The 16,015-nt window shown below is 43.8% G+C and overlaps 1 protein-coding gene across 1 annotated transcript; it reads right to left on the bottom strand.

Annotated features, from left to right (window-relative positions):
• Positions 1 to 5,578: 5,578 nt before the first annotated feature.
• Positions 5,579 to 15,181, bottom strand: LOC310874972 (mothers against decapentaplegic homolog 4-like; the record flags this gene model as incomplete). The annotated part of the gene is made up of 10 exons (XM_083787951.1): positions 5,579 to 5,989; positions 8,285 to 8,423; positions 9,837 to 10,005; positions 10,712 to 10,895; positions 11,450 to 11,503; positions 12,068 to 12,169; positions 13,196 to 13,486; positions 13,854 to 14,063; positions 14,251 to 14,274; positions 15,154 to 15,181. The coding sequence occupies 10 exons, from the start codon at positions 15,179 to 15,181 to the stop codon at positions 5,778 to 5,780; spliced, it is 1,413 nt and encodes a 470-aa protein (XP_083644077.1). The 3' UTR covers positions 5,579 to 5,777.
• Positions 15,182 to 16,015: the final 834 nt, after the last annotated feature.

Below are 16,015 nucleotides of genomic sequence, written 5' to 3'. Positions count from 1 at the left end.
TCAAAATGACAATGCTGTATTTTTATTTCACTTTGATGTACAGCCAACATTACAAGAGCAGCACGTCTTTACAATAAAATAACCAGAATAACAACATGAATAGAAATAACAATACCCATAAAATAGCCAAATTGATTAGGTTTCACACTCAATAACATATTATCTATATAGTTTATGTTTGAAACAAAGAGAAATGGGAGAGGGGTTTTCCATGTGGAATGGTCTATTATTCCCGTAGATTCATCGGTATGGGATGAGCTGTCCAAAGACTGTTGCTAAAACACAAGAGAGGACTAAAGCTGTTTCTAGTGGTAAGTGAATTGTTTCGGTTTAGGGTCAGAATATAGAGCAGTGATTCTCAGTGATTTTTGAGGGCCGCTCGCCCCTCCTTTGCCCAGCTTTGTGTGTACCCCATAGCAATGATTTGATTGGCTGAGCACTCCATAGCGGTGATTTGATTGGCTGAGCAATGTACGTATTGGGGATAAAAAGTGAGGACAGAACATTATGGACGCCACAAGTGATTGGCCGGATCCAACGGCCTATGGGATCATGGTAATCCGGCCTGCAATGTCCTCAAAGGAAAAGCAAAACTATCCCCCAAAATATCATATATGAAAGGCAACATTTATTTGTGAATTTCAAGGCGAAAATAATTTAACTTGAGTTCAATTAATGGTCCTTAAATGTACCGAGTACATAGTTTACCGATCTGCATTCCACTGATGCTATATGTACTCAAATGGTAAATATTACATGTTTATAATGAACTATGAAACATTTCATATTTATCATAACATAATGCAAGGGGATGCCCCGATATGGACATTCTTGGCCTATACTGATATTAGTTTATTTAGTGGTGGAAGAAGTACTGACGTTCTTTTTTTACTTGACTCACAATGTGGAAATACTTTGTTACAAGTACATTTCTGATGTTGAACTTTTACTTGAGTAAGAGTACAAAAGTATTGGCATCAAAATATACTTAAAGTACCAAAAGTAAAAGTACTCATTATGCAGTATAAATATCAGATCTACAAGCTTGTAGATCGGCTATTTCCAAAAAGAATATATAGGGCCGAAGTGATTAATGTATGTTTTGTAAGAATATCCCAAATCATCAAAGTATTAAATTAAGTTATCAAGTAATTGTAGTGGAGTAACAATATTTGACTCTGAGACGTAGTGGAGTAGAACTAAAAGTATTTAAAAAAGAAAAACATCTAAATTGTAGGCTACAGTACTTAGTTACTTTCCACCACTGCCAGCAACGATATCGTGAAATCACCACAGATGATATCAGTGGTAGGCAAATGTTTGAACGATCCACAGTCCACCTCTGAGACACACAGCGTGTAGACAGAAATATACTTGGTGTCACACCAAAAATACCTACTGTAGATCAGTGAAGCATACGTTAGGCATTTGTTCTTGTCTGGATTATACAAGCATTTCATGTCCTGGATTGTTTCACAGATGGTGAAACATTGTGTGACGCTGCCAACATATGGAAATGAACTGCAACAGCATGAACACAGAAACCTAAACATAGTTTGCTGTTAATTGGTCTATATGTTTTGATTGGTGTCATTTCATTTTTCTTAAAATTGTTTTGTAAATGTGTATGTTAATGGTGCCCCATCTAACCGTTATGCCTAAACCTTTTAGGTATTTCTTTGTATTTTCAAAAACATTTTAAAGTAGTGAAAATAGACATCTACATCGACATGTTGTGAGCTTGTATATTGGCTATTTGAACCATTTAAAATGTTTTGTAGAGTTTTGGCCAAGTTGCCCGAACCAATATGGTGGCGACATTGACGTACGATCCAGTGCCTAATGTGGCGTCTGTGTATATGACCATCTACAGTATGGTGTGAAGTGAAGTGAATTATTTAGTGAAAAGACATATTATTCAGGGTCATCACGGCAGGTATTACAGACCACTTTGCTAGTGTCTCAGTGCCAACCTGATTCCCTTGACAAGACCTTTTTTGACAAAACATTTTGAAAGTTTAAAGCTGAAGAACTAGAGCGCTGCAATCATGAAGATTCTAACGTCCAGTGGTGGACAGTAATTAAGTGCATTTACTTGAATAATGTACTTAATGTACATTTTCCGAGCAGTTGTTTTGACATTTCAAATATAAACATGTTTTACTGTTTACTTTCCAGGAATACAAATTAAACGCTGTGTACCGCATTGTGAGCTTGCACATCTGTTATTTTCACTATTTTTGAATACTTTGAGTATGTACTTGAGTATACTTTGTCCACCACTGCTAACGTCAGCCTGTTCATGTATAGACTGTGTAACCCGTTAAAGCTTAGCATCAGAAGATTTAAAAAAAAACGAAAACGTGAGTTTTGCACTGTTATATCATGAGGTATTCTGGCTTTGGTGAGATCTCACCATATGGCAAAAAGGTTTGGTTACATACACGGCAGCACTGTTTCATCACGAATATCCACAACACTACTTTAAAGCTGAATGTTTTTGGCTTTTTTTTTTTTAAAGATCTTTTGGTAAGAAAATAAATTAGGTTGAAAGTGGTTCTAGCGAGGGCTACCAGGCTAACGAGGCTAACGATGACGGCTAGTTTTGAGTTTTTAGATGCACACACAGCAGAGTACAATACAAGCAACAGAGGTGACAGAATTCAGTATGGGTCCATGTGGGTCGGGCCTTCTTCACCTGCTGCAAGCACGCGTCTTCACTAGTCACTCACTGAAACCAGCTGACCTTCCCGTAGCCCAGTGGTTTTCAACCAGTGGTCCGGGGATCACCAGTGGTCCTTGAAGGGATTCCAGGTGGTCCCCAGTTAAATGATGGGCCCTTTTTCATTTTCACTCTCAAGAGTAGTTTTAAAAAAAACTAAATATTAAATGTTTTGGTTCTGCTAGGCTAAATGTCATCAAACGGTGGTCCATGGCTCAAATGCCAAATAAATAATGGGCCTTGATATGAAAATGGTTGAAAACCAACTGCCATAGCCCAATCCCAATACACAAACTTCCATCCTCGTGTCCTCCGTTCGGCTAAACGAGTGAAGGAGGGGAGGCGAGGATGGAGTTTCGCTTTAATGAATTGTCCTTGTGACACTTGTCGGTGTCATTTTGAAGCGACGGCGATTACCTTTGACGTGTCACACAGCTGGATCACTGTGGTGTGGAGGAGGGGAATTTATACCTCACACCTTCCCATGAAAACACTTCCGCAAAGGAGTCATGAAGGATACACTTGGGCCAAATTCCACTACACAAAATCTCTGCCACTTGCTCACTCCAGCATGGCGGCGTTATGGTGAAATTGGTGACCTGCCCAAAATATGTGACTATCTTGTGGACTTCACATAACTTACATGGAGGTCTTAACCCATTCTGACCGGGCACCCGTTTTGGTGTTAGCATCATGTTATGCTTTAACTATTGAAAAATAGCAGATCTACAAGCTCATATCGCGCCACCGAGTGGCGCGATACGAGCTTGTAGGTCTGCTATTTTTTGAAGAATCGACAAGAACGACTGACATTTTTATAGAATCTGATCTCAGGTCAGAATGGGTTCATCAGACCAGTGTGTGTCCCAGTGGAAACCTCGTATGAATCTGATCTCAGGTCAGAATGGGTTAAATACATGGCCTACTGTAAATACCGCTAAATGTAACCCTGATAATAACAAAATGCAACGATTTGTCCATTCGGACACTGACATTATGTGATTGTCTACACACGATTGTCACATATTTCAGCAGGTCACCAATTTCACCGTAACACCACCATGCCGGAGTGACCGAGTGTGAGTGAACGAAGTGGCCAAGATTTTGGGTATTGGAATTTGATTGCTTTGATGTATCCTGGCTGAGCCTTGCTTGACGAGCCTCCTCTCTCCTCACTCTCGGCTCCCCCGAAAGTAAAGGGAACTGAATGATTTCTGGTCACGCTGCAGGAGGACGGAGGACGCAGGAATTTGAGTATTGGAATTTGGCCCATGGGTCTGGAGAGACATTTTGTCTTGTCAGCTTTTATCGTTATCATGGTTTATTAACCCATTCTGACCGGGCACCCATTTTGGTGTTGGCATCATGTTATGCTTTAGCTATTGAAAAATAGCAGATCTACACCGAGTGGCGCGATTTTTAGAATCTGATCTCAGGTCAGAATGGGTTTATCAGACCAGTGTGTGTCCAGTGGAAAACCTCGTATGAATCTGATCTCAGGTCAGAATGGGTTAAGCTAACCCAATTTGTTGTCATCTGAATGGACCCTCGGTTATTTGATTTCAGTTGTCTTGTCATGTCTGGATCTGCCATGTCGCTTTAAGTGTGTGTGCGTGTGTGTGTCTGTGTGTGTGTGTGTTCATAGGGTTTTGTCTATGTTGCTGTGAAGGAGTACCAAAGTGCATATAATATAGGGGGGGGTCTGGGTTTCTACAGTGCATACAAACATGTTAGTTGAAAGGTAGAACAGAAGAGGACAAAGAGGACACATGGATTCAAAACCAGCCGGGTTTGCTTCAGATTGTGGAGAAAGCTTGCTCTCTCCGTTGCAAAGCATGACACATCATGTCAAAGACATCAGTAGTTGTATGTCTGTGTGTACATGTACACGCACACACATGATTTGGTTAAGAGTGGTTGCAAGTGTGTGTGTGTTCGCTGTGTGTGTGTGTGTGTATGTTGCGTGTGCATGTGTGTGACAGCATGGGTGATTAGGCTGTCCACACTGATTGTTAAATGCATTTTCTTGGTGTGTGTGCGCGTGTGTGTGTGTGTGTGTGTGTGTGTGTGTGTGTGTGTGTATTTGCGGCGTAAATATTCTTTGTACATTTCCGGGAGCGAGTGTCCGGGAGCAAAGATACACTAGAGTTGTAGCTGTGTGCATATCTGCTAGGATTTACAGTATGTGTGGGCGTTTTGATCCAGATTGGAATTGGAACATGAATTGTACTCAAAGAGTACTCAAAGTGGGGTCCAGGGACCCCCAAATTGGGTCATTCCAAATAGACCCTTACAGGTCAGAAACTATGAGAGTGTACACATGGAACCAAATGGACCCTTACAGGTCTGAAACTCTGAGAATGTACAAAATATGGAACCAAATGGACCCTTACAGGTCTGTAACTGAGTGTATAGGCTACACATGAAACCAAATGGACCCTTACAGGTCTGTAACTGAGTGTATAGGCTACACATGAAACCAAATGGACCCTTACAGGTCTGTAACTTTGAGAGCGTACAAAAGGAACCAAATGGACCATTACGGTCTGTGCCTCTGAGAGCATACAAATGGAACCAAATGGACCATTACGGGTCTGTAACTCTTAGAGTGTAACACATGGACCCTTAAAGGTCTGCAACTCTGAGAGCGTACAAATGGAACCAAATGGACCATTACGTGTCTGTAACTCTGAGAGCATACAAATGGAACCAAATGGACCATTACGGGTCTGTAACTCTGAGAGCATACAAATGGAACCAAATGGACCATTACGGGTCTGTAACTCTGAGAGCATACAAATGGAACCAAATGGACCATTACGTGTCTGTAACTCTGAGAGCGTACAAATGGAACCAAATGGACCATTACGTGTCTGTAACTCTGAGAGCATACAAATGGAACCAAATGCACCATTACGGGTCTTTGCAACTCTGATAGCGTACACATGTAGGGCTTCGCATTTGGTTCCATCTGTACGCTAGTCAGAGTTATCAGGGTCCTTGAAAAGAAAGAAAGAAAGACGAAATATCTAACGTTTTGAGAACCAACTGCTACTCAGTTAGCAGGCCCTGGGTCTGCTAAAGGCATAGTGTGCAACACCTCGTCTAAGAGCTGCAGTGCGCGGTGCAGGTGCACCTCCACCCAGCAGGGGGTGTGCTTGATGCTCTGCCGGGGGTAGTCGGGCCCCCAGCCCTTGACGAAGCTCAGACGCAGGATGCACAGCCTCCTCAGGTCGTCCACGCCGATCCCTGCTGCGGCAGACAGACCTGTGACGGGAACGAGAAAACAGAAAACGTTTTGAGGTTCTCTCTCTCTCTCTCTCTCTCTCCCGCACGCACGCACACACACACACGCACGCATGCACCCACACACATGGCAGCCAATCATTTAACTAAATTGTAACTATTAACCCATTCTGATCGGGAACCCATTTTGGTGTCAGCATCATGTCGTGCTTTAGCTATTTAAAAATAGCAGATCTACAAGCTCATATCGCGCCACCGAGTGGCGCGATACGAGCTTGTAGGTCTGCTATTTTTGACTGACATTTTTTAAATCTGATCTCAGGTCAGAATGGGTTAATCAGACCAGTGTGTGTCCAGTGGAAACCTCGTATGAATCTGATCTCAGGTCAGAATCAGTGGCGTAATTAGACCAAAAGCTAGGGTGTTGCGGGGGCGAACGGTCATGCACGCGCGCGCAGCGCGCGTGCATTTTTTCGGGTTTTTATCGGGTTTTTTCTTACTTTTTTGCGGTTTCTTGCGGGTCTAAAGGCTAAATTGTAACGTGTCAATGTGCGCAAAGGGCTTGAGACAACATAAGCCTTTTCAAAATATGGATGTTTATTTAAGCACGCAAAAAGGAAAAGGGCACTCCTGACTAGGGATGGGTATCGTTAGGATTTTTCCGAGTCCGGTACCGATTCCGGTTCTGCTTATCGATTCCGGTTCTTAACGGTTCCCTATTTCGGTTCCAAAATGATATAAAAGAGGTCAAATGTTTAACAAAAAAGCTCAATGTCAATTTAAGACATGTAATGAATAAATAGTGTGACATCCTCTTCCTCCTCATTCAGTTGAGCCATTTGTGGATAATATAGTAAAAAAATTAATGGTATAAACTTAAGGTCAATTGTTTTTCACAAAGCTTTTATTACAAAGACTTTGCTTTAAGACAGATGAATAGAGTAGACCAACATCCTTTCCTTTAACAGTTGAGCCATTTGTGGATACTACAGTTACCTCTTACTACTACTGACAATGACAACAAATATGCCTGAGAGACTACACAACATAAACATCACTGCAACACAAAGTCAGAAATCTAGAAAAAAATATCATGTGGTGCACAGTCTGCATGGCATGTCAGAGCAGAGTGTATACTGTAAACTAAATACATGTATAATGAATAGTATATCATCTTCTCCTTTATTGAGCCATTTGTGGATAATATAGTGATTATTTTAAATGTATCTATATAATATCGATTCTGTATTTACCCAGGGCAATAGTGTTACTAACGGTTTTGGAACGGTTTTGGACACAGGCTACTTCTCTTATTACCAATAACAAATAAAAGCATGTCTGAGATCTGAGAGCAACACACACGATTGACTGTGTAAATTAGCATCGCTAATGAAGGGGAAGGGGCAGCGTGTCAATGGGGGATCATTGAAAACAAAGGCGGCTTGGTTTGCTACTGTACTAACAGAAATGTGCATGCACACGGGCTGCCCAAAGTAGGCTATCTTTTGTTGTTTTTTCGCCACCTCTCGAAGTTAGACTGGGTATCTGACCCTACGCCGTGATCACACACACACACACACACACACACACACACGGGTGCGCACTCGAAGTGAGTGCACCGACGCTTTCTCTCCTTGTCTCATGTTGATTCAATGCTGCGCAGTGAAGACTCAGACAAGGCGCAAGATTCCTGTCCCCTCTTAAAAGTTTCCTCCCATAAACTTTACTTGAAAATTACGTTTAAGAAACTTTAATAATGATGTCGCCTCAGTGCCAGGCACAGCGCGTCTCTCTGTCTCTACTCCTCAACAACTAACTTCATGCAGAGAGATGGCTCCGCCTCTGCAAGCCACAAGCCCACAACTCGTCGCTGATGCAACGCGGTGTAGGCTTGTAGATCAGCTCTGTTCCCTGCGCATCTATTAAGGGAAGAAATAAATAAATAGCGTGTGACCGCGTGTCTGTGGGAACCAATAGAGAGAACCGAAATTGAATTATTGTAATGGGTACCCGGTACCCAGGCACGTTCGGTTCGGTACATACTTGGTACCGAGATTCGGGACCCACCCCTACTCCTGACCAACAAAAAAAAAAAAAAGCATCATTGACTTTTTTTTTTTTTTTATGAAATCGCTAGGGTGTTGCCATGGCAACACCCTAGAGGCCCAAATGACGCCAATGGGTTAATATCATTCCTTAAATAAATAACATTGGCTACAAAGTCTGAGAAGTTTTAGAAGTTATCTCCGTCTTTAGATGGAAACTAAGGCATCTTGAGGGTGAAGCACAACAGGTGATAATATGGAAAACACTCACTGACTGCGGGTGCGATTCCGCCCACGCTCCCTGGTCCGGGAATGTTGCCCGCTACCGCGGCCGCCTGCGCCGCGGCCGCTGCCTGCGCTGTGGCCGCCTGCTGCTGCATCTGTCTGTGACACTGCCGCAGGTCAAACACCTGCAGGACGAACCACACACACACACACACACACACACACACGGTTCACAACCCGCAAGTTAATGGTCTTCAAAATAAGACTTCCGGGCTGAAAAGACACATTTTGAACCTTATACAGATTCACTATTTTCTACACCGGCATACAGCTATGTACACATACACGTATGTTAGGCCTTAAGTGTAACATGGACAGATGGGTGAATGTACATCAGGCCTTAACCCATTCTGACCTGAGATCAGATTCATACGAGGTTTCCGCCGGACAAACACTGCGTCTGATGAACCCATTCTGACCCGAGATCAGATTCTAAAAAATGTCAGTCGTTCTTCGATTTTTTCAAAAATAGCAGACCTACAAGCTCGTATCGCGCCACTCGGTGGCGCGATATGAGCTTGTAGATCTGCTATTTTTCAATAGCTAAAGCATAACATGATGCCGACACCATAATGGGTGCCCGTTCAGAATGGGTTAAGTGTAACATGGACAGATGGGTGAATGTACATCAGGCCTTAAGTGTAACATGGACAGATGGGTGAATGTACATCAGGCCTTAAGTGTAACATGGACAGATGGGTGAATGTACATCAGGCCTTAAGTGTAACATGGACAGATGGGTGAATGTACATCAGGGCCTTAAGTGTAACATGGACAGATGGGTGAATGTACATCAGGGCCTTAAGTGTAACATGGACAGATGGGTGAATGTACATCAGGCCTTAAGTGTAACATGGACAGATGGGTGAATGTACATCAGGCCTTAAGTGTAACATGGACAGACGGGTGAATGTACATCAGGCCTTAACCCTTGGCCTACAATTCACGGAAAAAACGGAATTAATCGAAAAATCTAAACCTCCCGTTAACGGAAAAAACGGAATGACAATCAATATCAGTTATGGCGGGGTCAAAAGAGCAAAAATTAATATTTTTTTCGCTAATATCACTAATGTTGGATGTAATTTACCAAAAAACGTCCGAAATCCGCGTGATCGTGCGCTATCGTGCACGCGCGCCGTCTCTATGTGCGTCGCTGTAAAAAATGTGATATTTTGCGATCTTTTGGGGTTGATTTGAGGTTAATTTGACTTAGTTATGAAAAATATAGCATTAGCTTAGCAATCCGGACCAGACAAGCTATTGACTAGGGTCAAAATACTACAGGATGTTGTTGATCGTTGAACCGGAAGTCAAAATCAGCATAATGGTGCTTTCCCGCCATCTGGTGGCGAATCGAGAGAATACATTTGCAATGAATGAAAAAAAAAAACATCTCTTCAATCCACCAGATCTTTCTTGTATGTTAAAACGATGAATTAAAAATATGCCAATTTGTTACCCAAACAAAAAAATTGGGACTGGCAGTCCAAGGGTTAAGTGTAACATGGACAGATGGGTGAAACAGTGAGACTCACCTTGATGTAAGCTCCGGGGTAGATTTTGTGCACGGCGTCACCAGGCGCTCTGCCAGCCTCCCTGTCGAGGTAGTAGCTCTGTACGAAGACTGCGTGGTCGCTCATACAACGCATCCATACGTCTCCCTCCCCACGACACTCCAGCTGCACGCCTTTACCTATATGTAACCTGCAACAAACATAGCATTCTGTACATTGAAACTATAGTATACCAGTACACTATATTATACTGTATATTAACCTAGCATCTGTCAAAACCCACCTTTTCAGACTCCATCATGGCCCATAGCACTTACCCTAACCCCTTAGATAGCATTTCTGTTGACTTAGATAGCATTTGACACAGACTTATAGCATGTTATGTTATGTAGACAGCATTATAATTGTATTGTATATAGTCATAGCACACCATAGTACATATGTATAGCATAGTAGTAAATATGTATAGTTTATATGTATAGTGTATGTATAGTTTCATTATATAGATATTCCACTGTTACTCTCTTAGCTTACGCATGTTTCATGATAAATGCTTTTATGTGATGTATTCCCATGCTTTTGTTCTTGCTTAAATGTAAATCGCTCTGGATTAAGAGCGTCTGCTAAATGCCTAAATTGTAAATTGTAAATTGTCAAAACGGCACGCTACATCTAAACATACTGCACATTGAAACTATATATGATACCAGCCCAGGTAAACAATGAACCTATAGCATCTGTCGAAACAAACAGCATGCTATGAAAATCCCTTCCTATGTCTAGAATAGGGGAAAAGGGGCCTCTGTGAATGAGAGCAGAGGAGGAAAATCACTTTCTACGTCTAGAACAGGGGAAAAGGGGCCTCTGTGAATGAGAGCAGAGGAGGCCAAACGGACCTGGCTCTCTCGCTGGCGTCGGTGCGGTGCACGTTGCTCAGCTGGCCCAGGCAGAAGCGGTCCCCTCCGGACGGGTCCACATAGCCGTCCACCGTCACCACGGGGCAGCTGGCCGGGACCTTGAACATCTCCCCCACCTGCACGTCCATCTCAAAGTAGGAGATGGAGCACCAGAACTCTGGACCTGCCAAAAGGTCAACACAACGACAAAGACAACCATCGCTCAATCATCTCCTCATCTTAACCCATTCTGACCTGAGATCAGATTCATACCAGGTTTACACTGGACAACACACTGGCAGAGCTGCCAACCTGCACACATTTTGTGTACCAACCACGCAATTCTAGGCGTATAGACACCTAGAATTGCGTGGTTGGTACACAAAATGTGTGCAGGTTGGTAGCTCTGCACTGGTCTGATTAACCCATTCTGACCTGAGATCAGATTCTAAAAAAATGTCAGTCGTTCTTCGATTTTTCAAAAAATAGCAGACCTACAAGCTCGTATCGCGCCACTCGGTGGCGCGATATGAGCTTGTAGATCTGCTATTTTTCAATAGCTAAAGCATAACATGATGCCAACACCAAAATGGGTGCCCGGTCAGAATGGGTTAATCCATTAGCGGTAGAGTATCACACACTGCCAACTATACAGCATGTTCAGTGCTATGTGAAGGAGGAGTTGACTATTGGGCCACTATTCCAGTATGTAATGTATTCATAGATAGTCTTTCTAACCAGGGTGGTTGGATACAGGTGGAGGGAACGAGTTGGATCCGTGGTGTTGTGACCCTGAAAAGCAACCAGAAAAGAACTATGAATGAATTATCAACAACACATTTCGCTTCATAGGATCTTTTTTCTTTTCCATAAAGCTTTTTATACCATATGACATTTACTGCTGAACTCAACCACGAGGCTCTCATTATTCATAACTGTAAATAGGGACAATAATAGTGGGTCCGCTCATAATTCCGACGCCATTAGGTCAGCGTGCCGTGTGAGGTCAGGGTTAGGGATAGGGTTAGTTATAGTGGGGCCAACGGGAACGTCAGAATAATGGGATGTAATGTTGGAATAATGACCTGCTCAGGCGGTGAGACCCAAAACATAATCATATTTGAACTGTTGCTCTACTATAGAGCAATGGTTCCCAATTTCTTTAGCTTGAGACCCAAAGGAGACAAAGGGACCCAAATTAGTGAAAATAGCCGATATATATAAGCTCACAATGTGTCGCGATGCAACACGTTGTGAGCATGTACAGCGGAAATACAGTACAATAGGTATAAGAAAGTGGTTAGGATATGATATAGTGAAGGTATATAATGCATTTACAGTAAAATAGGTGCTTACAGAAGTGGTTAGGATGGTGGAGTGGAGGTTGTTGGTGACTCCTTCCGTTGGGCTGGGATCCTACAGGAGTATAGGAGGCCGTGCTACTGCCTGACCACGTGGCTGTTAACACATCATGCACTTACAATGAGTCATATGTAATGTACTGTACATCACAGTGTGTGTGTGTGTGTGTGTGTGTGTGTGTGTGTGTGTGTGTGTGTTATCAGTGTTTATTAGATAATCTAATAGAGGGTATGCGCGTGACATCATCATAATACCCGGAAGTTATGTGGGAACGCCTACTGAGTGTCAAAAAAGGACTTTCTGGCCTCGACAGCCCATAATACATCCACACAGAAAAGTCTCTGGTTGTTAAAACGATGATAAACAATGTTAAAACTCACTTTGCAACTCACTTGTATGCTTGCGCATACCCTCTATAACCCATTCTGAACGGGCACCCATTTTGGTGTCGGCAACATGTTATGCTTTAGCTATTGAAAAATAGCAGACCTACAAGCTCATATCGCGACACTCGGTGGCGCGATATGAGCTTGTAGGTCTGCTATACGAGCTTGTAGGTCTGCTATTTTTGAAAAATCGAAGACACTTTTAGAATCTGATCTCAGGTCAGAATGGATTAATAATGAAACTGTCAGGATGTAATAGACATTTCTAGAATCTGATCTCAGGTCAGAATGGGATAAGCAAGTAGTGAGTAATGATAATGACGCTAGGATGTCGCAGGAACCAATCCAAACCTTGATGCTCAGTGACAAGCAGGGAGGCACTGGGCAGAGTTGTAAGTCACTGTGTGTGTGTGTGTGTGTGTGTGTGTTAGGTGTAAATGGTAAATGGTGCATTTATATAGCGCCTTTATCCAAGGCGCTTTACATAGATTGTGCATTACATTCACCCATTCACACACACATTCATACACCGATGGCAGCGGAAACCATGCAAGGCACCAACTAGCACATCAGGAGCAATTAGGGGTTCAGTGTCTTGCTCAAGGACACTTCGACAGTAACTCTGGGGGAGCCCGGGTTCGAACTGGCAACCTTACGGTTACCATCCAGGCACTCTACCACTGAGCCACCGCCGCCCCTAGGTGTGTTACGTGTGTAGCAGAGTTGTGTAACTCACTGTGAAAGGCAGTCTGTTGGCTGGGTGTGAGTTTGGAGGGGGTGTAGCCGTTGTGTCCGGGGGTATGCGGGGGCGCGGGTTGAGGAGGAGGCTGGGGGGCTTGGGACTGCTGCGACTGGGACCCCTGAGGCTGCTGTGGAGCCTGCTGCTGTGGGGGTCCGTGGGTGGGGGTGGAGGGGGGCGGGGGCGTGGGCGTCATGGGGCTCATCACCTGGGAGGACTGAGGGGAAGCGATCTGGAGGAGGCCTTCGCCCTGCATGGGGAGCATGGAGCCCCCCGGACCCCCCGAGCCTAGAGGAGAGAGAGGTCAGCAGAACACGCTTTAAAGCAGGGACCCTTCGGGGACCCTCAGGGCGGTCCCCACAGCCAGGTAGCTTAATCAGACCAGTGTGTGTCCCAGTGGAAACCTCGTATGAATCTGATCTCAGGTCAGAATGGGTTAATGTGCAACATTGTTTTCTCACTCAACAGTAAACAAACCAACATACAGTATAAGTGTATACAGAGTATCTGTACACTTCAAAACCATCAAATGGGATAGAACGAAATTAATTAACTACTTGTTCACTAATTGTAATCGAGGCAACAGTTTGAAATAACCGTGGGGTCATATCGCCCTATAACCCTAATATTACCCTGATGATGACAAGGTCCTTACCAGTGGGGGAGACGGGCAGATTAGGGTAGAGGGTCACAGAGGGGGGTGGGCCGCGGCCCGGCTCAGGGGGAAGCTGTAGGGAGGGTAGAGGCTGTCCATAGTGGTCTGTCGGGGGTAACTTCAGCGGCCCCTGGTGGTCTGAAGGGTGCATGCCAGGCGGGAGGTCCATCTGGATGCAGTCATGGATGTATTCCTCCTTGATCAGCCTGCCTGGGGGGACTGCTAACATTTTACTACGTATTTCTATTATATGTCAATAATAAAGTTGTCACAACTAGACTCATACCAGGGACGTTTTTTTTTAACTTAACTAAACAATAAAACACACAAAGACAAACAGACAAACAAGTAGACAACACATCACATCACATGATAATCTTATTATTGGAAAACGCACCTGTGTTCTGCAGACTGAGACCCACTGGAGACAGAAGAACACAGACACAGTGACAGTTATAAACAGACACAACCACATCATTTGTCACTGCTGCTGCACAAAACTATTGTGATTAACGATAGTGCTGCACAAAACTATTGTGATTAACGATAGTGCTGCACGATTCTATTGTGATTAACGATAGTGCTGCACGATTCTATTGTGATTAACGATAGTGCTGCACGATTCTATTGTGATTAACGATAGTGCTGCACGATTCGTGCTCAAATGTGAATCTCGTTTTTTTTCTCCACAATAACTGAGATCACGATTCTCACACGATTCACATTTTTTTCCATGAAAATATTTACTGTCTTTAGTCTGTAGTTGTTGAACATTACTACATTCACAATGTGGCACCTGGAGCCAACTACTGTGGCTTTAACCCATTCTGACCTGAGATCAGAATAAAAAAATGTCTATTACATCCTGACAGTTTCATTATTAACCCATTCTGACCTGAGATCAGATTAAAAAAATGTCAGTCGCTCTTCGATTTTTCAAAAATAGCAGACCTACAAGCTCGTATCGCGCCACTCGGTGGCGCGATATGAGCTTGTAGATCTGCTATTTTTCAATAGGTAAAGCACGACATGATGCCAACACCAAAATGGGTGCCCGTTCAGAATGGGTTAAACAGACAACATAAACACAAGAGTAACTAAAATGTATTGGACAGACAACTAGTGCTGCACGATTCTTGCTAAAATTGTGAAATTAATCTATTAACTGTGCAGCACTATTTATTTAACAATATTATTTCGATAATCAAAATATGCTTAAAACCTAAAATGCCACTTTTGTTAGTCACTGGAACCCCCAGCATCCCTATTCTGGGCAAGAAGGAACATCAAACCAACCTACCAGGTTTTCTGGAAAGGTCTGTTATCATCCCCCCGAACCCTCCAAACTGGGGTCCCACAGGGATCTGTACTTGGTCCCCTCCTTTTCTCACTGTACACTAAATCCCTTGGCACTATCATCTCTGCTCACAATATATCCTATCACTGCTACGCCGATGACACACAACTGTTCCTATCCTTCCCCCCCTCTACCACTCAGGTGGAAGAGCGCATCACTGCATGCCTGGCTGACATCTCACAGTGGATGTCCTCCAACCATCTCAAGCTGAACCCAGACAAGACTGAGCTTCTCTTCTTCCCAGCTAAGTCCTGCCCTATGCGGGAGCTAACTATTTCCGTAGACAACGCCCTGGTAACGTCTGTCCCAACAGCCAGGAATCTTGGTGTTGTCCTGGACAGTCAGCTCTCGTTCAAAGCTCACATCACAGCTGTCACTCGATCCTGCAGGTTCACACTCTATAACATACGACGAATTAGACCGTTCCTCACCCAGGAATCAGCCCAGCTCCTAATCCAGACAACAGTCTTGTCAAAACTCGACTACTGTAACTCCCTCCTTACTGGCCTACCAGCATGTGCACTTAAGCCTCTCCAGCTGATCCAAAATGCAGCAGCTCGCTTGGTCTTCAACCAGCCAAAATTCTCACATGTCTCCCCCCTGCTCCGCTCCCTCCACTGGCTCCCGGTCGCTGCCCGCACAGAATACAAAACTCTGATGCTGGCATTCAAAGCAACCAAAGGTATGGCTCCCCCATATCTTACAAGTATGATTGAACCCTACAAACCCTCCCGCGCACTCAGATCAGCCAACGCAGGGAAGCTGGAAGTACCCTCACTAAAAACGCCGGGACAACGCTCCACAC

Source organism: Protomyctophum parallelum (genome assembly GCF_964188405.1).
Source record: "Protomyctophum parallelum genome assembly, chromosome: 1".
NCBI lineage: Eukaryota > Metazoa > Chordata > Actinopteri > Myctophiformes > Myctophidae > Protomyctophum > Protomyctophum parallelum.
This window is presented reverse-complemented; position numbering and strand designations above follow the sequence as displayed.